Raw genomic sequence first — 25067 nt, forward strand, 5'->3', positions numbered from 1 at the left:
CCTGGTTTTGTCTGTGAACATTGGTTATTTCACTCATCAAGCTGACATTTCCAATGATGCTTAAAATGAGTCTGAATCCACAAGATAAGTTAATCTGCAGAACTGCTGCACCAGATTTGACTGTCTGGGACTGAGTGGCATGTATATTCCATGCTACACTCATATCACATCGAGGGTACAAATTTGTAGTTTCATTTTTTTTTTCTGCACCACAACTACATGAAGTATACAGTGTATGAGGGTGTGTTCTCAGCAATGTGCTTGAACATCTGCGCATAATTGACCTGGAAGCATGATAGACTGGAGAGGTTACTCCTGAGTACGGATAGTGAATATGTTCATTTTGTCTGCTTCACTCATAACTGCTGGTGCAGAAGTGGAGTATGTTCACCACCAATCATTTGATTCCAGTGCAGAGAGAAATTAATGATTTTTTTTTTTCTTTGGGTAGAATCATTTAGTAATGATGTGGTGGAAAGGTACTTAAAGGGGATGGCTAGTAACTGATCAGTGGGAATCAGTGGGAATGCTGGGGGATGATTGTTCCAATTCTTGTGGGATTCATTTAAGATTATGTTATATATCTAATGTTATGTGAAAACTATTTGCTTCAGAACGATCTCATATTCAAGTAATGTGCAGTTTAATGCCCCGTCACTGTACAGGCATGCTAACCTGGGCCCTGTTTTATGAAGAGTTAAAATCGATTATATAGTTGATTTCAACTGTAAGTCTATGGCGGCCTGTGTGGTAAGGAAATTTAAAATCGATTTTATCTTTTGATAAAACGGGGCCCTGGAAACATTAAACTGCACATTGAATATGAGACCATTCTGAATCAAATAATTTTCACACAACAATAAGATACATAATGTACTCTTAAATGAATCCCACAAGGATTGGAACAATCATCCCTCAGCATTCCCACTGATTTCCACTGATCGGTTACTAGCCATCCCCTTAAAAAAACAACAGCACTCCGAGAGAGCAGACATCCACCAAGCAGCCATGATTAAAATATTGCCATTTCATAGGCAGTATCTTCAACACAAACATAAGAGTATAGGGACATCTACACAATGCATTGGTTGAAAATCCGATCATCCGTTTTCAAGTTATCTTGAACACAGACAGACAGACAAACATATGGAACCGAAAACATAACATAATTTCCACTGCTGATCACAGAGTGAAATCAGATATACTGTAAATACCCCTTGAGTTTCCCCCCAAATTTTAATTGTTAGAATTTTAGTATGTGATCATGATGCTATAGTTGAGCAAATTTCCTAGGAGCTTGAAAGGAATAAATCATAGTTAATGAGCCGAGACTATATGCACAACCCACGTGAAGCATGCAGAACAATGCGCATTTCTTTTATATTTATATTAACCCATTGAGGACAAGTCCGGAGTATACATGGGCAAGCAGCTATGGGAAATACTTGTTGTTGCAAAATCAAACTGTCCTCAAAGGGTTAACACTATTATCTTCTTTTCTGATATCTGAGGAGGTATGACAAACTTGAGCCAACAGCCAATGACTTAAACTCCATCTCAAAACCATGTTGTCAGCATTTGGTTAAAAAAAATTAAGATAAAAATCAATTTTCAGTTACAAATGATACCAAGGGAACTCTTGGCTCTTGAAAGTGAATTTGATAACTGAAAAGGTTGATTGTGGAATATCAATTTTCCAAAACCAGTCATTTCAAAATGAAGGAAATCAACATCCTGTCACAGAGTAAGTATTTAACCACAGTTGTAGCAATATCTTAAACTCTCCTGCAACTCAAACAATGATAACATCATATTAACTGAAAGTATTCCTAATTAAGGTATTTGATATTCATTGTACTGTTACATTATTTAAGGCATATAGCATATATATGATTTTAATGAAAGTGCATGTTCTGTCTGATTTGTTTGCAAAAAATGATTGAACACATTTGATAGAATAGCCCAGTTTGGAGTGAGCTCATGTGCACATGGGTACAAACGGCCTTTTTTCCTCAGTTGGTTAGGCACCTCACTCATTTTCAAAGCAACATAATGCATTTATAAGCTTGCCCGACGTAACAGTTTATTGAATCATCAATTATGTTCAAACAAAGGATGAAATTGCGTAGACCAGGTGACCAGTATGGTCCTGCAATTAACACCTGCAAATGCATCCATTTCATTATTTTGCATTTAACGTATTAACAATCTTTTTCCATTGATATTGTCGAATACTACTTTTGCTGTCGGGTGGTTGTGCTGGCAAGCATCATGTTAAGAATTACATGAAAAATCATTACGTCCAAGATGATTATCTTGGACATGATTTAGACACCAATCATACTTGCCAACTAGTAAGATTTTATTAGATTCAGTAAGATTTTTTACGTTAAAAATAGCAAAATCAGATTTTCTGTCAGAGAAATCAGATTTTTAAAAAATATATAGATATACCTTTCATGTGTATTTTCTGAAGATTTGACCAAAAGTAAGATTTTTAACTTCAGTTTGCATATAAAATAAGATTTTTGCAATCCACGAGTAAGATATTTCATCTTGAAATGTTGGCAGGTATGCACCAATACAGTATGCCTTGTTGGTATGATGACCTTTTTCTGCTCATGTGCAAAGTAGAACCCTGATCTGGCTTATTCTAAGGTACAGTAGCTTGGTGTTGTATCTGATTTGTTATAACAGGTAAAGCTCAGTTGAGGCACTGAGGGTATAGTGATGAGATCAAGCTTATTTATCTGAGGTCTGTTTTACCGCAAACAGGGAATAGATCTCTCCAAAGACACCTATTTTTAGCTGTTGCCTGGCTCTTCTGAAGTCGGTTTATATGCCAATGACTCGAGTGGGCAGGGAAATGGCAAACTTCCCCTTTGGGAGGCAAGCCCGTATAATAATAAAGGCCCATCAAGGCCGCGGTAAATTACAGTGCCGAGAGCCTTGTGACAATTTCATGGAAAATTTAAAGACTCTGTGCCAGGGCCAGGCACGTGTTCCCTGGCCCCGGAATCATCACTTAGCCCTAATGTATGTGTAACGTAGTCGGCTTTATACGGCTGGCTCTCTTGTTCGATGTGGGAAGAAAATTGAAACCATACAGTTCTGTTTTTTTATGATACACCTGCACATTAACTTTATTGAGCAATTGTATGTCTGTGTGTGTGTGTGTGACTGTTTGTTGTTTTGCTGCACTATACACTGTATGTTTATGTGTGTTGCCTTATTCTGTATGCCTTTTCCTTTTGTTATGCACAGTTCCAGTTGACAAAAATAGAAATTCAATAGATAGGCAAACATTGTGGTATTACATGTACATTTCCAAGGGGAGTGGTACGTGCAGACACTAGACATTATACATTATGAACCAGAAATGAAGAATTATGAAATATGAGCCATCAGTACAATTTCCTGTTCACACATAGTAGCTTGATGCGACTGTCATGTGCAACATCTTATAAGAATTTTGAATCAGAAATTTGCCAAGTGCAGTTTATCAAATAGGGCACATTTAAATCCCAGTTCTTTAATAGCCATGGTTACAAGGTAAAATTTCATCAGTAAAGGTCACCATTTTTTTTTTTTTTAGTTTGTGAATTTAAAGAAAAAGAATCAATGTAGACAAAACCGCCTTATAACTTACTGCTAGGCATGTAATTAAATTAACCCTTGCCTGTTAGGAGCTAGAGGTTTTTGGAATTCAAGTACAAGGTATTGAATGGATTGTGGGGATTGGACAATTTTATATCAAACTTCACCAGCACCCAAAGTTGGGTAGCAACTGGGAAGGTTATTACAAGTCAACAACCTATTCAGTAGTATCACTCAAATGATAGGGGAAGGGAAGGGTATTAGGCGATAAAATCCTATGATGCTTGACAGAGGCCTAGCAATCCTGTAGCAGAAATCATATAGCAAACATGATAATCTCACTGGAATGCTTTTCATGAAGAGATGCTTTCAAAATTCACAGTGTGCTCAATTCCATGCACCATGTCATCCTAGAAAAATCATCCAACCAGGTACGGATCCTCTCTCGTCAATCCAACTCTTCAATGGAGTGATCCAAAATGTCTGTGGATTCTATTTTCAAAATTGATAGGGAGAAAGGGCTCAGTGAATTAAAGCATGGAAATTAAACATAAAATGAAATGTTACAGCAAAGGGGAAAAAATTGGCAAAAAAAAAGTGTGCATAATGGCATGATTAAAGGACCCGGTAAAGTTGGGATTCACGGGCGGCCTGATTCATTCGCTGCCCACTGGGGTACGTTTGAAAACAATGAATAGCACCATTCAGCAGAATAAAATATGTGCATCAAAGTGTGCCTGGCCTTACACTATCCCGAAATTGACACAAAATGGCCACATGAATATATGGAATTTTCAGTTGCACACAAAGTTAGCCATGAACTCGGTTAAAAGCCAATCAAATGCCAAAGCTTGGACAATCTCTTGTAAGCAGCCAGAGAAACCCCCCAGCGGTTATACGTGGGCTTTAAAGGGACTGTACAGTACTGGTTGAGGTGGGGATTCATGTTTTGAACATTCCTAATTGAGATAATGAGAAACCTCTTATGAAATATGAAAGAGCATGTTATTTTAAGAAGGATTCAAAGTTTATTTGATGAAAATCGATTTTGAAATGGCTGAGATATCCAAAAAAGTGATAATAATAAAGGTGACAGGCCACGCCTTTTATTAGGATCTCTTTCTTTAAATAACCCAATGTTTAAATATGATCAAAGCTAAATTGGAACATTTCCTTTATCGTTTGTCCATCTTTGCTCATCTTAGGCACAGTGTGATGCCTGCATTACACAGAGATCATTGATACAGCTGTACACAATTCATTACAAGTGTAAGACCAAAAATTGTGTCCTTCTCCCCACTCCTCACTTCTCTCAGTAAACGTCCTTGCAGTGCATTATGACGCACTACACACTGGTTTATTTGGAAAGTGGTCAGTCCCCACTGACCCATTCCACCCACCTCTATGTGCCCCTGTGTTTTAGACTTCTGCCTAAACACTTGACCAGCACATTCCATGGTGCTGATGACCACTACAACAGAGTAGTGAGTTCATTCATAAAATCTCATGACCAAATATTGTACAAGAACTTTCCCCTTCCCAAATTTGGATTGCCCTTCTTTGAAATATCCAGCATATGCATTAGTAAATAATAATCTCCTCTTTCATTTTATGCAAAGTATCAAAGATAATATATTCACAAGTTTAAGTATAAATGTCCCTGTAAACCCATGTTCTTGGTTCTTGTTCAGCCGAAGTAGTGGTTCTGCCAGTCCTCTTGCCACCCGGCAGAGGGTATATCATCCGCGATACACTCTAGCCCCGACTGGGAGCACAACAGGGAGTGCCAAGTGTTTATATCAATAGTTTACTTCCACCGCTCATTTCTGTATCATCGAATAATAAAAGACTGACGTCTGAAGTGGACTTTCATTCGCTTCTCTTCATCATCATTATTATTGACCATCGCAAATTCTGTTATATGTTAGTAACACTCAGCGAAGTGTTACATTCTGGTGACAACGATATAGTAACACTCGCATACAAAGTCCACGCTTTACCAACAACGATTCAAAACAAAAGTGTTACACGAGAATTGTCCAATGATCCAAGCCGGGCCAACCTTCCCTTTCCATGGTATCCCCATGCTACCAGGTCTGTGATTACTGAAGTATGGTCTCATAATGTGTGGTTGAACTCATACACATTGTTTTACGTGTCACCGTCCAACTCCAAGCCTCATACAGGTGCAAAAGCATTCTTTTTAAGACTTCTACAATGTCTAGAGCTGAATGGAAATTGTGCGCTGTTGAATGAACATCTCATTGGGCTGAAGACTAGTTGGTGACCGAATGGCAACTTAAGTCTCCACTTGGTCATGGAGATGTCTCCATGGTGTCTCTTTAGTTTCGCCCAATTTGAGAAAACTGATTTTTTTCGCGAGGTCTCCAAGATGTCTCCACAACTTTTCGGAGACCCACTGGCATCGCGTAGACATCTCAGCGACTCAGACTCACACGAAAGACATTCCTGATATGTTTGATCCAAAATCTGCAAGAAACTCAATATCTTCTACAGATCATTCTTTGTGTGTTTATGTAACATTAATGTATCATAAGTTGTGTCAGGGTTTCTTTTGTTCTTGTTGAGAAAGATATTGTATTCTTGTGCACCTTCCACAGAAAAACCTCTTGTACCTCAAAGAATTAATGCCATTTGTTGTTTCGTTGATCTCAGGCGAACAACGTAAGTTTTGCCAACGGTTTGCATTAGATGACACAGCTAATGGTGGGTCTACCATGGCAGTGTTCATACCAAAATCTCACAAGAGCTTGACACATGTTGATATGGGTGATCTGACCTCCACTTTTCAGAGTATCTCCCACACTTTGATGTATTAGATGAGTCAATTCATTTATAATGAACCTGTAGATCTGATTATGGCAGTTGCCTTCATAGCATGAGGTATGTTATATTAGTAATAAATGTCACATGCTATCTATACCACTTAACAGCTAAGAATAGCAAAGCAAGAGCCATACCAAATATCTGCTTTTTATAGGCAGGGTGAAAATAGCAAAGCACTTTATATCTTTGATCAATATATCAATTCAATTAGTGCAAATGTATTACACCCATGGGAACAATCATATTTTGTTTAATTGCTCTTTCCCCATATTCAAGGCAGTGAGGCTGCAAATTGACCTAAATTAGCCACTGTTTTGGGCAGCAGGTTGATTCTATTTCAGTCCCTCCCGACGCTTGCCTGCCGTGTATTCCAGATTGACCTGCCCAGAGGAACTGCATAATCAATGTCAGTAATCCTACACTTTGAATCGAGACTCCGCTGTTCTCTATGCATCCTCCTCTTCCACCTCCTCCTCCTTCTCCTCCTCCTTTTTTCCTCCCTTGAGGATATTTATTTGCCAGCTGAGGCAAGGTAAAAGGAGAAGGGAAAAAAAGGGTCAATACCTGCATTTGCTCTTACCGTATAGGATGTGGCAACGGAGTGTGTGACACAAATATATGCACCTGTAAGCAGCATGGCTTCAGGGGCAGTTGTGATATTTCCACTGGGTTAGGGATGGGGGGGGGGGGGGAGTAATGCAGTCCGTGTGTGATGATGCTTCTATTGTTTGACTTGGAATGCATCATTAACATTTTATATAGAATTGCTTTTTGCTTACATGTTGATATAAAAGAATAATAGATTGAATTAGTAGAAGAAAAGAAAATGCGCAACATTGGTTAAGTTTCTGTTAAGAGTATGAATGCAGTGATCTTTGGACTACAAGTAATTGTGAATTTCCCATTAATGGTGTGGATGAAACTGTCAAATACTGTTCTCTAATTATTTCATCCTCCAGTTAAAAGTTGCTAGTTTGTATTTGGATTAAATTTTGAATTGCTGATGTAAAATAGCATGTGTAAATTGTCATTTTAAATATTAAACAGCTGAACTGCAAATACAATACTTTTCCTTTAAAAAAAACCACCCTGATCTGACAGTATTGCAACCATGTTTATAGTAGCTCATCTGATGGTTCCTTCATACCTTTGTTGTGCTTCATTTTACATATTTTCTGTCTTTGGTAATCATTCATAGTAATTAACCTGTGAAGCAGTTTGTGTCTTTGCCTATAGCCCAGCTTTAAGCTGCCATTTTATGTAGTCAAACACTGGCTGCATGAGATAGACAGAGTTTAGCCAGTGTTAGCCACTGATGCTGACCTCAAGTAAATAAGATTGGGCCACCACACATAGAGTTTGACCACAGTAGATTATGTCATTCTGGCCACAAACTGTAGTCAAACTTTGACCACATCTGAGTAGATTCAGGCTACCATGCATATTCAAACACTGACCGCTACACGTAACTGGAGGCTAAATTTTGAGTGCTGATAACTTCGTGTAGAGAGAATACTTGCTGTTATAGTGTGTTTTTAGCCACCGATATGTACCCAGACATGATATACGTATAGTCAGATTCTAACCATTGAATGCTGTCTGTTCTCATACAAAGACCACAATGCACTGTTTGATACTAGTTATGGATTATCATTATTGTCTGCTGAATTCCAAAGTATGGGTGTATTCACCTAAATTTTATACTTGACAATGTGTTTGACACTGGTATCTTTTGTAACTACTGCTAGTAGGTGTCAGTTTAAAGGGCAGTTAGGCACAGAGAGAGATTTCTCTGGATTTGCATTTATATGAGTGACTCAGAGGTTAGGATCAACTTCCCTGACTTGATGGTAGGATAAACAACAGATCAAGTAACAGAACCCATTAGGAACTTTGGCGCGATATGTCTTCAATCTCACTCTCTCACTCTCTGTCTTTCTCATTCACTCTTGAGAGAAACAACTACAACAACTGGACACAAACGTGGACACCACCTACATGAGCAATGAAGTGGCTTCTAGTATTTGATGTCATTTCTGTGGGGATAGATCTGGTGATTTTAATCAACTTGCCTTTCTTGGACAAAGAGCTTGCAGTTTTTTTTGTTTTTTTTTTTTTTTTACACCATCTACCATGGAGTTTCAGCAATATTATGCTTGATTATTGTGTACTAAGCAAAATATCACTCACATCCCACACATAAGTATTTAAGATAATCTGATACTTATATAAGGTATCAACCTTGTTACTTTGCCTTTTCTGACAAGACATGTGAATTTGTCATTTCACCATCAGCAAAATGTACTGTAGTACTTTCGGGAGAATAATGTGATATAGTAGAGGTATACCAGTCACCATTTCTAGTGTGAAAATAATTTTCAGAGGCTCGGGACTGATGGCAGATATAATGTACCAATCAAACAAAGAAAGCACACTCTGACATTTGGTTCAATATGTCACATATTTCAGGGGCTGCCCCTCTCCCCTCCCCCAACATTTCTCTTTTACCGTGAAGGTTAAACAACCCTTGGCTACCATCATTTTAAAAGTAACATTTTGACAGCAGGAATACCCTTTATTTCATGCGCTTTCATCCACCTCTCTTCATTTTTGTGCTGACCAAGAATTTGCTCATGGTTTCTGGGACGACAGGGTCGTAATATTCATGACCGTTCCATTCCTGCCGCCTTTCCAAGAATGGCATTAGTTGCACCTCGCCATCAATATGGTGAGCCATGCACAGATGGGAATGTAATGGAGCATAATGGGAGAGCATATAAGAAAGAATTCGCAGAGGTACTGACTTAAAGAGTTTTACGCATTTTTGCAGTTCATTGTGCCTAGAAGTGGGGCAACTTTTTTTCTTATTACTTCTTCTTCTCCTTCTCGTCTGCCTGTGTTCTGATTCACTAACTTTGAAAACCTGAGCGTCCAGCACTCTAAAGTCAAAACACTCTAGTGACTGGGCATTGCATATTTACAAGAAGTGGTTATCTCAACTCATATCTTTGACTAAATTCCCCAAGGATCATCTTAAAGGAAACATTTTGAATGGAATGTGCAGTGGCAGTGAATTACAGTGTCATAAGACAGCCTTTCAGTCTCAATATTCTTTGTCTCTGGCCTTTTTCTTATCCCTATCTTTTTGTGTGTGTCTTTACCTTTTGTACCCATACTGATGACACAATTTTATTTTCCATCGAGAGTTTTGCCCCGGCATGGTTTAGAATGATGGATTGTGATTTGTAGTTATGTCCATGCTTGCTGGAAATAAATGTCATTGAACTGAAACTGAAACATTGATGTCCCATAGGAAATTACACTCTACTTTGGTTTATTGAACAGTTTTATGTAGGCAATAGGATTTCACCCACACTGTCTTTCTATTCCAAGCATAATCAGGTATTGGAAAATTTGGCAAAAGTAGTTACAAGGACCTCATCTATCAATTTTGCTTCTTGTTTTTCTGCCCACAAGAGGAAAGTATGTATCAGAATGTTATTAGATGCTATTTTTAGTGTGTAGTGGTACTTTAAGTCAAACCCAATTTAGAGTGAGCACTCATTTTAATAATGCATCTTTTTATAGCTGCACAATGTAATCTGATATTCTCAGTGATGGTAATAACTCTCATTAGCAGGCTGTTGCAGGGCTTGAGAAACTCTAGAAAAGACTCAGTGTTGTTTCCAATTTTTGCCTCATGACACACAATATGGAGTAAAATTGATTCTATTTCTGTCCAAGGCCGCCCAATTCTCTGCCAAATAGGGAGGCTGCTCAGGTAACTTGAAAATTCTTATGGAAGACCCACGCAGGAATGAAATTTGGGAGGGTTTTTTTTTTCCCCCCTGCAAGGCAAATATGCAAATGGTGACATTTGGCATACCTATGTGGACGTGCACGACATCATAAGGCCAGTGTTGTTATCATCTGGTCTGAAGTATCCTAAGGATCGCAATGCCTCGCAGTGCACTCAAAACAGCTTTTGAATTCAATTAACATTTCTGTATGACGTCTAAAGACTCTGCATTCTCCAGAGCTGACATTTGTTTGTTTCCTTGTGCTGCAACTTTGTTATTTTTTTTCTCTCTCTCTCTCATTTTTTTCTCTCCTTCATCTGTTGCGTCACACTCTTGCATGCCGTCATACCACCTTCTTTTCATTCTTTGTTCATTAATTTAATCTTTTTATCATTCTGATTTCAAAGAAATTTTGTGGACAAAAAAAAAAAAGTGGAATCTGGACAGTGGTTGGTAAACATACTGTGAAAATCTTTGCATGTGCTTGTGAGTGATTGGGGCATATGATGTTATGTGTCACCAATGAAAGCCAGAGCCTACAACACCAGCACATGGCAAATGTATATTGTTTTGTGCAATTGCCGAGTTATAGAATATCAACTTTAACAAAATCTAGTGGCAAAATTTGTCCTAATTGATCAGTCTGGTCCCTTATAACTTGTGGAGTCGTCAGAATGCTGACAGACAATCCTTAGACACTTTTTTTTTGGGGGGGGGGGTGGGGGAGGTTGAGGGAGGGGATGAGCCAAAGAAGACTTAAAGGATGGTAAAGTATTGGTGGAGATGAGGATTGGGCTTTTAACTCTTTGTGAGATACCAAGAAACCACAAGTAAATTAGTACAGAGCACACCAATCTAAGAGGAATTCAAAGTTCATTTAATGAAAATACTGCCCAGTTATCTTGCTACTAAGGAAAGGTTGTGGGCCAAAGATCTAGATAGCTCCAGGAATAATAGGTTGCACAGCCCTCTGATACTTGTATTGATGAGACATCATTGTCATAATGACCATGCCAAGTATGAACCAATGATGTACTGAGTCATACGAAAGAATTCCAAGAAGTGTATCAGTACTACATGTAGTCAGTGCTTTTAGTTTGCTTTTTTCCCCTTTGCCAATTCTCAATGTTTTATTTCAATTTGTGATGTACTGTAATGTGATCAGTGTGATTATATAGAAATACAATGGAATTTTAAGCATGTTGCTTTTTTATGGTACTAATTACTGTTTTTCATTTTGTGTTAAAAATATCTGTTGAGCACTTGCTATTCATTGCTGAGTTCTTTGCTGAGGGGTGGTCTGGTATTGGTGAAATCAAGCAAGCAGTTCATATAAGAAAAATGATAATGGCTTGAAATTAGAAGTCTATGGGTCCATTCTTACACAAATCAATGATTGCATTTTTTTTTTCAGCCCCATCCTTCAGCATTGATGGGAAACAAAAGAAAATGCTAGCATCATTTTCACACCAGCATCCTGCTATCAGCAGTAGATATGGAAACATTCAACTTATTGTTGCTAGAAAAATATCGAATATCAGGGCTCCAAGTTGTCACTCTTGTAATTACTTGTGAAACTCATCACGAGTGCTGTTGCCATAGCTATGCATGAAAGCTGCCAGTTAGTGGCCAGCATTTTAGTTGTTGTCATAGTATCTGTCATTGCTGTAACTCTGTACATGCCAAGCTAATTCTTCAACTTACCAATCCTTTTCACCAGCAATCAGAAATCCACCCAGAGCTTGAGGTGGCTGTATACTGTAAAATCAGAAATTTTGCACGTGCATTTTAATTTGGGGAATTTTGCAATATTGAGCAAAGATTCATTTGATTAAAATACAAGCCAAAGTTCTTGTCTACACTGTATGCGTTGAATGCCAGGAACAATTTTTGAAAATCTCATGCTGCAAAAAAGGCTGTCGGCTCCAATTTGCAAAATTTCATGACGTGAATATTTCTTGCTTTACAGTCTGCAGTTAGTAAGCCCATTCAAGGTTAACAATGTGCCTCAGTCCAACAGGAAGGCCATGGTGTCACAATAGGGATTAAGGGATTAGGTAATCTCAATTCACTGACAACTAGTTTCCTAGGCTTAAAATGCAATTTGTAGTTTCAAATGTCTGTGTAAAATACACAGAGACCCAATTGAACAACCTATCTTAGGCATTACAGCGTATTGGCCATGGTCTACATTGTGAGAGAGAGAGAACAGATACTTGAAGTTACCTTCAAGTGAGGGTCAAAGGTCAATCTCAAATGACCCTCATGTTTATATAGAGTGAAGTAAATGACTTGACAAAGTTGTTTTATTTCTACACCAAAGTATGCCTTTAAATCTTATTCAATTCAATTATACAAAGTAATTCATTTATAAGGTTGCATGATTCGATTGTGAATCAATATCTGAAGAAATGAGGGAGAACAGTGAGTTTCTGTGAAAACAAAAGCAACCCCCCCCCCCCCCCAAGAAAAGGTTTAACTCTGGGCCGATGACTTTCACTTTAAAGGATGCTCCACATGCTTTGCTTAAATGTAGGACGTCTGTAGCAAACTATGTTTTGAAGTGAGTGGCTTGGAGATGCATTCTCGTTGTTGTTGAGATGTCTAATTGAGTCCATAGAGGAATGAAGAATTGAAGCGCTACGTGGAAACTATATATCTCGGGGGGGGGGGGGGGGGGAGGGTGTAGAGATCGTAAATTGGAGTAGAAGTCTGCTTCACACAGTCTTGTGTGAGCCATAGCCCCCACTTCAGAGTTTATGAGTGTGCCTGCTAGGAAAGGAGATGACCTACACATGACCTGTCATCCATGTTTCATATACCGGTACCAGAATTCCCCCTTGATTCAGAGTGGAAATTCCTTTTAACATTCTGTGCTTTCGACAATGGACTTCTCCTGGCTCAAAATATGTTTGGGGCTTTGCCCATCCAATTGTCTGAGGCGTGAAAGACACTAGATCTATGTAAAACTGTGGTGGAACATTCATGATTAAAGAAATTGTCTAAGTCTGTTGACTGAAGCTGTATGTTAGTCAAATGGATGGGGAGAGAGAAGCAAAGTTTTGAAATCATGCTGTCACTGAAGAAATTGTCTACATAAGGTAACATATCACACCGTAAAACTCATTTTCCATTCAAGCAACTCTGTCTATTACACAAAAGGGTTAAATCCAACCACCCTCATTGACAAATGTGTCCTTTTTACAAATCAGTTATTGTTTTTGAGAGCAACTTTATTTATAACTAGCAATATAACATGATAAGCTTACACACTGGTTGGCATTATTTACTGTGTAGCTCAGACTTTTGATTTCTTATCAAGAAGAGACATGGATATGATCTCTGTCTATGCCACGGATTGTGGACAGTGTGCAACACAATGCAGTTTCCTGTGCCAATCGATGATGCAACGTTTGCTCCTGCGACAATTGCTCTGGTCTTATTTTCCCCAAGGAGTTAGGGTTAGGTTTGTGATAGGGTTTTACACTCAGTCTCATGTGAGGAGTAGGATTAGGTTTAGGGTAATGTTTTGCAGGTAGAATTTATGTTTGCCTCAACTTACAGATATTTCATGGGAGCAATTGTAGCAAGAGCAAATGTTGTTGTACCCTGCCAATCAGACCTCAAAGCATACTAAGAGTTAAAGGACAAGTCCACCTTCGTATATACATAAGGATTGAGAGAATGCAGCTATATTAGTAGAACACATCAGTGAAAGTTTGAGGAAAATCAGACAATCCATTCAAAAGTTATGAATTTTTGAAGTATCTGCGCAGTCACTGCGGGATGAGAAGACTACTACAGTGTATGATGTCACATGCGTACAACGATATAAGGAAACTAAAAAGAGAAGTTCGCAAAACTTTACTTTTTGAATAAAGTGCATATTTCTTCGACTTCTTACTGACATATATTAAGGGTAATATTATTCCCCCTGCCTTCTGAAAGAGAGAAGTTGAGTGTTCTTTCTTTATGCGAGAAAAATGGAAATATGTTGAATTTTCTTTATTCTTTCTTTATATCGTTGTACTCATGTGACTTCACAAGCCATAGTAGTCTTCTCATCCAGTCGTGACTGAGCAGAAACTTCAAAAATTCATAACTTTTGAACGGATTGTCCGATTTTCCTCAAACTCTCACTGATGTGTTCTACTAATATTACTGCATTCACTAAACCTACATGTCTATGAAGGTGAACTTGTCCTTTAATGTGTGCCTCTTACACAGTGAACATGCTTTGATTCTTATGTTCCTAGTGTGATCATAGATGTCACCACAGCTTTATATAAGAGGAAGACTCATTGTATACATATAAAGGGAATCAGAGCTGTCATGAATGAATCCAAGGACAGCTTTCTTTGACACACCCATTTTTCAACATTCAATGAGAAGATAAGGTACTGCATAGTTATGACACTGATTTCTTCCTGTAGCTATGATAAGCCCACCTCCTGGTTTAACACTCAGACTGCTTGATTGATTTTCAGGGCATTTCTTTGTGTGTTTATTTCATCTGCTGACATCACTAGCTGTCATGGTACGTCAAGGTTGCTGGAGGCATTTTACCCATTCAGTCCAAGAAAACTTCTCCTCTCTTTTTCTTTAATATTTTGCTGTATCTTTGTGATATTTCTGTTAAATGCCAGTATTTCATAAGGTGCAATTAGAGCATCAGAGACTTACTGTGCTCTTATATCATTGTTTACATTGGATGCAGGATTATCAAAGCCTCTAATCACTTTATTTGTTACTAATCATTGACCTGGCAACTCATCTTGAAAGAAATATAAGTTGTGTTTCTGTTTGAAATTGACAAATTACAATAAATTCTCCTTTTTTTTCTGATTTTGCACATTTTATCAATTCAAGCAGTATCATCCAATATTATCCAGTACAGAATACCCAACTGAGTTGTCAATTTTATTACTAAATGAAAATTTCTCAGCACAATTGACCCAAGAATTGATGGGACACATGTTTGGCTTACCAGCTTTTCATTTGTCCAAAGCTACTTGGCGTATCATAATACTCTCATATTAGCCAGAGTACAACTGATTGACAAATTGCCCTACATCGATGTAAATAAGCACTGAATTGAATTCATTTGGCACAGCTACTACTGAAGCACTGATCAAGTCAGTGCTTATTTATGTCATTGTAGTGCAATTTGTCAATCAGTTGCAATAATACTAAAACAACTGATGCAAGAATTTCATGAATTTGAATATGAAGTGAGATTGTCATCAAATTTGGTGCATTGACTATAGTGGATACTATATCACTCTGTGACAGCTTTGCTCATGTGTTGTTTGAAGTATTGGAGACCCCAGTAGCGTGGGGATTCCATGCAGTGAGAAGGCTGGCCCAGTTTGGATACATTTGAGAATCCCCACATCAAATTATGCAGTTTTATCACTGACCTTTATGTAAGTACACACACAGCCAAAGAATCTCGCCTGGAGTCGACTGTTACCAGTGAACATTTGCTTTGATGCATATATTTGCTGACCAGTACTCTTTTATGGCTTTCAAATGTACCCTCGTGGGCAGCAGATGAATTGGGCCACCCATGAATCCCCATGTTACTGGATATTTAAAGCAATCTCTTTACAATCCAACAATTCCTAGGCATTCTTTCAGAGGCAAATATTCAGACTCAACCCCACTCCAACTCATAGGGGCTCTTTTCAGGTGGAACAATAATTCAACTGCCATATCAAATTGAAGAGTTATTCTCTACTAATTCTGCAACTAGTTCTTTATGTGATAAGCAGACGGTGAACAGTTCCTTTTATGAAGTAATGAGACATCAGCATGTGATCAGATACTATCCTTTCAAACAATAAATCATTTGTGTGCAAACAGTCAAACGGATTAATGTTCCATTATACTTGAATATATGCATTGTGGGTCAATTTAGCTGAATCGGACATTCGGTTTTGTTATGAAGCATAGAATTTAGTGTAAATAGTGTTTGTAAAAGACGGGTTTTTTTTGTCTCGGGGCAAGTTTCCTCTTTTTTCCAATCCATGAGGTGTGAAAAAAAAGTAATGTGCGTAGAAACCTTACAAAAACATTGAAGTTTATCAGCTGCAGCAATGATACTTTGATATAATCATGAATAAAATGCTCTTAGCGAGTGTATTAAGTTTTAGGTTAATCTGGTAGTCCCTTGACAGTGGTTGCCATGGTGCTGTAAATCCATTTTAGGATCGACATACACGTACAATAAAGATTTACTTATTGTACCTAAATACAGCCTTAACTGCAAAGCTTTGTTTCTCAAAGTTTGATTTTTTTTTTTAGATTGATCATTTATTTGGATGGTAAGGTACTGTATAAGCCATATATTTTTCGCAAGATTTTTTATTTTTGCAAAGTTCGTAAGCTGCGTGCAATCTGCGAATTGAATAACCCATGAAATTATCATCTCTGATGTAAATATGAACGCGAAGTGCTCACACACGTGTCTCAGTTTATTCCTGTACTCCACATTCTCACATTTAACTACTCGCAAAATTGTCAGGAAGTCCCTATTTTCGAAAAAATTAGACTTGCTATATATATGGCGTACACAGTATATATCACTTGACAGCTTGGAATCTCAGAATGTGACTTAAAATTCCTATATTCTGACTCCATGTTGGTGTGGAGATGCAAAGTCACATTTGGCCTTTTCTCTGTTTCTGTGTTTTCTTGATTTTCTTGAAAAAGATGAAGTTCTCATCTTCTGACCTAGTACGGAAACCTTTCTCAAAGTATACATTTAACTTAGAAGGAAAATCAAAGTAGTTGCAGCTTCCATAGCAGAAATCTGCCGTAAATCACATAAGCTTTAGATGATGTTGCCATATGCCTCAAAGGATTTAGCAGCACAGACATAGGGGCACCATGCAGGGGAGTTTAACAGAAAAAATAAAGTTTTATTCTTCCCAAATCCATCGTTTGTTTGCCGCTAAGCTAATACCGAGTCGGGGAACCTATGAATACATTGACTTTTATGATCAGTAGAGCTGAGAGAATAGATACTGGCATGAAAATGTTACTGGCGTTGACAGTACCCTTTCATAAGTTTTTTTCATACCCATTCCAGATTGTACAGCGTTTTTTGTGATTACAAACTACTTTTTATATCACAAGGATACTGGTATATTGTGTTAAGTGTATGATATCAGTAGCCTGTGTTTGTTGAGTATTCATGTGTACGTATGAACACACTACATTGTGAGAGAGTAGAATTCTTGAATTCCTTTGGGTCATATGAATGCTGCGTGTACAATATGTGTGTATGTATTGTCTGTGTGTGTATGTGTGTGTTTTGTTGGTGTGTCTGTGAAAGTTTGTACAAGTATGTGAATGAATTATCATTCCTGTGGGTGTGCAAAATTGTTTTCTCTGTGATTCCCATCTTAGAAAAGTGATTTTTTTTCTCCTTCTTTTTCATGTGTACTTTACTTGTCAGTTACTTGTAATGCTATAAATGGAGTTATATGTATCTCCTGTTTCTCAATACTAATAAAAAAGGAATGTAAGTTTACTGTAGCTTTATTATGCATTATATGGCATTGCTTTCTTATTTTTTCATGTATCTTTAATGTATTTGTCTAGGGCCTCTAAGAAAACAGTTTGTTGCCACTGACAGAGCTACTTGGTTGAAACAAAACCATTAAGTAAGTAGCTAGATGAATAAGTAAATAAATAGATGAATAAATACGTAGATAAATAAATGAATAAACAAGTACATGAGAAGCCTTTGGAAGTTGTATTATTTTGAATAGTTTGTACCGTGGATACTAAAAATCATCTCCAAAATGTGTTTTTTGTTCTGTCCTAGTAAACTACCGAGCATCTGGAGGATGACAGCTCAGTCTGGAGCTAGAGCAGAGAGAACCAGCTCTGTCTACCAGCTCAGTCACAAACCTCTCTTTGACATTGAGTCTACTTCCATTCAAGGTAACCCATTCCCTACTGGAACCTGGCGTCGCGTGTATTAAATCTATGGGGTTTCAGAATTTGGCATGGAACAGGTTAACTCTTCTACTAGTCAGCTGAGAGCCAGAAGGGCGCTATCGCATTCTAAGATTTGAGCATAAGTTAAAATGAAACAATCAATTTTCATGAAATAAAAAGGTTATTAAATCAAGAGTGGATAGATTTATAAAGCATTGTTCCAAATGTAGGGTAAAATAGCACCCTTGTGGTTATAATTTTTAACATTTTGCTGAAAATGAAAATAATTTTAAATTGACACCATAATGTAGAGGAGATTGAGTTCTACAACACGATAGCAATAAATCAATACCCCCAAAAATGTTGATAAAGCCCTTCTGGTTTTCAGCCAATGTATTATAACCTGATGCCTTTTGGCTCAACACCTCTCTAACCTTCTCTGTATTTTGTATGCCTAGCAGTATGTGGGCCCTGTTTTATGAAGAGTTATGATTGATTATACAGTTGATTTCTGTGGTAAGTCTATGGCAGCCTGTGTGGTAAGGAAATTTATAATTGATTATATCTTTTGTTAAAACGGAGCCTAAAACTAGCATTTTTTTCACTAATTTGCACAGATCTATTTCTAAAGGGTATCTTAGTCATTAAGCTTGTTGTTTCACATTAGTTGGGGACTGTCATGTTGCATCTTTTTTTTGGGGGGGGGGGAGGGGTGAGTTTTTTTAGTCTGTCTGTCTCTTTGATGAGAGAGGAGTGAACAAATGCCAATAAAACGACATGACACTTTATGAAGGTAAGTACAAAGGCACATGAAGTGTGAACATCACAACTGTGATAACGGACTCATGTAACTTTGAGAAGCGCAACCCCTGTTGATAAACTCAGACTTTTTGATTGATTTTTCAGGGCATTTCTTGGTCTGTTCATTTCATCTGCTGACATCGTTGACAATCATGTACGTCAAGGTTTGCTGGAGGCATTTTATCCATCCTTTAATCTGGCTCTCGTGGTAGTGCCATAGCTGAATTGGGTGTCTGTAGATGCTGGAAGCATTATTTCAAAGATTCATTTTTGCTTGTACAGTGTGAAGCTCCACCATGTCCCCATTAATTTAACCTTTGGAAGAGAAGAAGCCATTGTTACCTGGTTTGTTGTTTGGATCATCTTCCTCACAATACATGAAACCCTTTGAAGGATAAGATAGACATTGTACGTCAGCAGAGCAAAAGCTGAGTAATACCCCAATTTCACAGAGATTTTTTCTCATCAGTCACTCATCGGAAGCAAAGTGTGTTTGATCCGGCCAGCCACCGAAGTGTATTGGATCACAGTCTGATGAATCCGACTTGGTTGGTCGACTATCAGGTGAGTGTCAAGCATGTTGAGCTTGATCCTCATCGGATCACCATCCAACATGTCTGACACTCACCTGATAGTAGATTTTCAGCAATTGAGTGAAATAACAAGATACAAAGATCTTCCTTTTTTATGTTGCCATAACTGCCATTAAGATCTCCCAGTGCCCATTACAGTGTAAATGTAATACGAAAGATGATGATCATATTTTTTCTTTTTTCTTCTTGTAACAAACAAAGACTTTACGATGTGAAAGTATTTCTTGCTAGTCAAGCTGTCTTGCATTGATTGGAGAATGAACTTATACTTCTTGCCTACATTGTTTGGAAGAAATTGAGGCATTTCCTATGTGAAGGAATAGCTTTGATCAGAGTCATTTACATGTATTCTATCATTTGATTACATGGGGACCATTCAAAGAGGAGTCTTAACATTTTTGTACTAAGACTTGTCATATGATCACAAACAGGAAATGTATGGCATGGATAAAATCAGGAATGATTCGTTAACTTTTATTTCCAAATCATGCACCCTTGACACAAAATGATTCATGATGATAATCAGTATGATCTTGTCATGTAGTCATCAAGAAGATGATATGCTCTTTCATCTAATTATATGAGAGTTCTCTTGAACATACTTTTTCCTCTTTATATATCAAGTGGCAGTGACCACACAAGTAGGGCCAACCACGTAAGGCATCATTACTTACCTCGACCATGGAAAGTTTAGAGTGAATTTGGCTCAGGGCAAGTCTACTAATGGAGAGATGAATGATTTTGGGTAAGAAGCGGGACAAGAAGAGGTTAGACTGTGGCGGGCACCAAGGCAAACCATGTCTGACGAACTCTCTACGGTCTACACATGGCTAATAGCTTTTGAGGGCGCTTATCAAATCCGGACTGTAATCGAATGTCTAATGGCTTTTTGCCGCTGGTGGTAATCAATCGAAAAATGCCCCCCAACATGTACTGTGCTCTAGCCAAAAAAGTATTTGTAAATAAATTCACCTACTTAAAGTAAATTTGGACATGCTTAATATGAACTTCGGTGACATTTTAGCCTCATTTGTGACAAGAGGCATATGTAGAATTGTGTGTCCTCCCTACATGGATGCACATGGTACTTATCAATAAAATACTATACTTCATTCTGTCTCGATAGCAGTATCATGCATAATCCAAGAAATGGCCTTGAAAGGCTCGATATATCTCTCCTGTGGGAACACCCACTTGTTGATTGAGTTCTCCAGCTTCAGCCTGCCCGAGGAAATCCATTTGAAAGCCGGCGTGGTGCTAATTGGGTTCTCTTTCTTAATCCTCACCTGCGCATTGGTTTCTTTTACGACCTCATGCCAGTGTGAAATGGGATTTGGTCCGCTGGAAGTGCACATATTCTGAATAAATTTGCCTTTTACAATTTTATGCTTGAAATTCATTTGCATAATATCTAGTAAGAATATAGGAGCTAATAGTGGAATGTTTAGTAATTTTCTTTCTGGTTTTGCCTCTGGTTTTCCTTGTATTTGTCTTGTAAAACATTTTGTTGTCTTGAAGAATGTAAAGAAAACACTTTTGATTTTGATATTGATTTTGTTGTTTTTGTGCCTGTCTAAACAGATGTCTTGGTGGACGAAAATGCAGATGCGAGAGAGGTGTTAACATACTATGCAACCCACATAAAGAGAGAATGCGTACACTATCCATAGTAACTTTAGTCGGAGCCTAAAGCTTACAATGACAGATGAGGAACTCTACACTTGAGCGGCATAGTGATGTAAGAAACCCTTTAGTGTTTGGTTGTCCACCCATGTGACCATCAGTCTGTTTGACCACCATTTCATCTGTCCCTGTGTAATTACTGTTCTACAACAGAGATACATTTACTTCAGTGATGAGGAAATATATGTCTGTACAATGTCATAGATAAACAATAGTAACTGATATTTAAGTATCTGATTAAATTTTTTTTAGTTCAGTTCAAATTTATTTCATATTTTTACTTTCTCGATGCAATTTCAAAATGATTGACAGTAATACAGCAAGTAAGAATACAAAATATCTACAACAGTGTCTTTTGATTGAAGAAAAAAAAAACATACTGAACACAAATGTATGGTCATATTATGATATTAGGGTGCCACAAGGAAATGACAGAAATATGATGGGGCCTACGTAAAAGTTATAATGCTTGTAAAACTGTACGTTCCCAAATGCATAGGCGGGGAATTATATGGAGAACTGATATGTTTATCTTGACCAACTAAAATTATACCAGTACAACAATCAATAAATGAGGAAGTATTTGTGTATACAATGTATAGATACACAATAGCAGGCCTATATTTCAGTATACTTGGCATAAGTCAAAGGTCAGCTGAAATCTGCTTTTTCATAATTCAAATGCCGATTTTATAGGTTTACATTGTGTTTTGATTGAATAGTAGAAACTTTAAAGTATTCATTCTCATGACAAAGTGATTGATTTTAATGACTGTGTGTCCAAGCCTCTAAGGTCAATATTGGATGGAATGTTTCTGGAGATTTCAGTGTCTATGATATGATCCCAGAAACATTCATATATTTCCAAGGAACATTGTGAATATTAAAGTATAATCAGTATTTATTCCAGGCAATCAGCACTGCTTTGTGTAATCTCCCATAATGCATATTATCCCTATTACCGTGTTGTTATTTATCTTTGGTGTATGCTTCTGAACTGCGATGAACTAATGCGATCGCCCTACTTAGGAAATCCCAACAGACATGCCCATGTTTTGATTAGTAGCTTCCTTTACCCATGCTCATCCTATACTTCACAGGCACAAACATAATTATATGTACTTCATTTTAACAGAAATTGTTGATGCGCTGGCATTATCTAAGATGGCTTCTCCATGCTGGTAGAGATTCAGAATAATGATACATGTATAGGTGGAAAAAGGATTGTGCTCTTTGTAACTTTCTGCAGAGATATTCAATCAAAGATGTACTATTTAAACCTTCATTTAAACGAAATTCATAATTAAGCATAAGCAACATAAGTGGACTTACAGTGAACAGTAAAGATGATGTTAAATTTGAGTCAAAAGAAGAAAATTTGTTGTGTTATTGCAAAAAGCAAAAAAAAAATGCTTTTCAATGTGTCAGGAAGGTAAAGATAAAAACAAGTGACAGAAGTGTTTTGTTTTCTATGAACGTATGAACATTTGGTACCTATTAACTGCAAGTTCCAATTTTATTAGGTTCCTCCATGTTTTGACTTTGTTTAGTATGTCATCCATCTGAAGGACATGAGAAAGAATAAACATGATCTATGCCTGTTATCCATTATGCTTGACCGTTGTGGACTAGTTCCAAGTATACTGTCAAATGAGGAATGTTTGGGTGCATTTTAATTTCGCCAGAGCCGAGATTTGCGAAATTAAAATGCACGCAAAAGTATTTGTCTACACGATATGCATTGAATGTTTATAGAGGCAACTCAAGAAAATTTCATGCCACGAAAAAAGCCGTCAGCTCCAATTTGTGAATATTTCATGCCGCAAAATATTATGTTTTACAGTACTTAGGCAGGTGTCTATGGATAATGCCTGTTGAAGCAAAATCAGCTTGTCCTTAATGTGTTAATTACAAAGTTTGATTAATGTGCATGCAAATAGATGCACTGTGTACTGTAAAACGAGGAATGTTCGCGTGCATTTTAATTTCGCGAAATTAAAATGCACGCGAAAGTTCTTGTCCACACTATATGCATTGAATGCCAGTGGCAGTTCGCGAAAAATTCATGCCGCAAAAAAGGCCGTCAGCTCCAATTCGCGAAAAATTCATGCCGCGAATATATCATGTTTTACAGTATGTACTACTCATAGTTGTTTATTACATTATAATCAGTATGTATCATCTATTTGCATCACAGATTGATAGATTTTAATATTTGAAATGTAATATCTTTCATTGTTGTTGTTATTATTATTATTATTATTATTATTATTATTATTATTATTTATCTATTTATTTGTTTATTTGATCAGATAAAGAGCATCTGAACATTACACACATAAGACATAAACTAGAATGAACATTATAAAAGGATACACTGTCCTGTACATGTAACACAAAATAATAAGGTGGAGATGATGAGAACATGTGGGTCAGGGCACACTAAAGTAAAGACATTGATCATATATGTATAATTGTTATTGTATATATTTCTTTTTTGTATACATATTTCATGTAAAAATATGGAAATAAATTGAAATTGAATTCAATTGAACTGAACATTTTTGGTATTTCTAGAGTAAATGTATGATGTAAGAATCTTCAAACCAACTTTTAAAAGATATTTCTACATTTCCTTAATTGCCCTTATTTCATATACTGTAAAACATTTTAAATGAGATATGTCTTTTGAATACAAGAATCCTGGATTTTAGCACAACTGAAAGGAATTGAAAGGACACTTTGAGTACTCACACACATATATACACATACAGTATATATATATATATATATATATATATATATATATGTTGATAAGGTAGTCCACGTGTTGGCAAGATAAAAAGATAAGTAACAAAGCTGCTCTATATCAACACTTGAGAAAGGGCGGCGAGACGCTCGAAAATTTGTGTGAAGAAATAAACCGTTGGTGAATACAGCATGAACTTTGTTGCAGCTTTGTTACTTATATATATATATATATATATATATCATGCAGTTAACAAAGGAGAAACTGTCTGCCTTCAAAGTGTGCTTGGAAGGAATTGTTAATAAAAATGTAAAAGAACAATACTACACTTATCTCTAACCTTGTGTGTGTCTATGTACGTGTTGCGAGTACCTGTCTATGTTTGAAAGTAAGTATACATCAAGAGACTAATTTCTCAGGAGACGGGAAAGATTGCCATCAGTGTTTGTTTCATCTTGACTGCCAACGACAAACACATCCTTTTTTAATATATACACACATCAGCACACCATACAGCCATTTATTAGAGGCAAACCAAGTCATGTCCCCTCGAGTGATTTATGGGATGCAATACGTAAGTATAATATGTGGCTTTGAAAATTACATGACAGCTAAACGTCTGGCGCAAATTTGCTTAGTCACGCTTGGAATCTTTGTGTGTGTGTGTGTGTGTGTGTGTGTGTGTGTAGACATTAGAAAAACTCGTCGGACGTGGCGCCATTTCGTGGAGTCCTACGTGCGCTCGTCAATGTACTTTACCTCATTTCTCAAGATCCTAGCTTCCACTGGATAGAATAATGCACTGTCATTCTTCTGTAAACTGCAAATGTATTTCTTTAAATTTATGTAAATTAATCAGATTCCGTTCCAGGTACGGTAACGTAAGACAACCTTCAAAACAGACTTAAAAAAAAAGAAGAAAGAAACAAAATCGTAATATCATGCAATATATTGTGTAGGTCTCTCTATGTGTGTGTGTGTGTTTCCATTCTTGTTGATTTACAATTAAACTTCCATTTTAATTGTTATCAATTAATTATGATAATG

The 25067-nt window shown here is 37.2% G+C and overlaps 1 protein-coding gene across 1 annotated transcript in view; it reads left to right on the forward strand.

Moving 5' to 3' along the window:
* The window catches only part of LOC140237563 (protein zwilch homolog), a 61666-nt gene extending 38135 nt beyond the window's left edge, over positions 1–23531 (forward strand). Inside the window, exons 13-14 of the mRNA XM_072317497.1 lie at positions 18079–18197; positions 21170–23531. Of these exons, the coding sequence (XP_072173598.1) occupies positions 18079–18197; positions 21170–21258 (208 nt within the window). The 3' untranslated portion in view covers positions 21259–23531. The remainder of the gene's footprint in view (positions 1–18078; positions 18198–21169) is intronic.
* The last annotated feature ends 1536 nt before the right edge of the window (positions 23532–25067 follow it).

This window comes from Diadema setosum, chromosome 14, assembly GCF_964275005.1.
Source record: "Diadema setosum chromosome 14, eeDiaSeto1, whole genome shotgun sequence".
In the NCBI taxonomy this organism is placed as follows: Eukaryota; Metazoa; Echinodermata; class Echinoidea; order Diadematoida; family Diadematidae; genus Diadema; species Diadema setosum.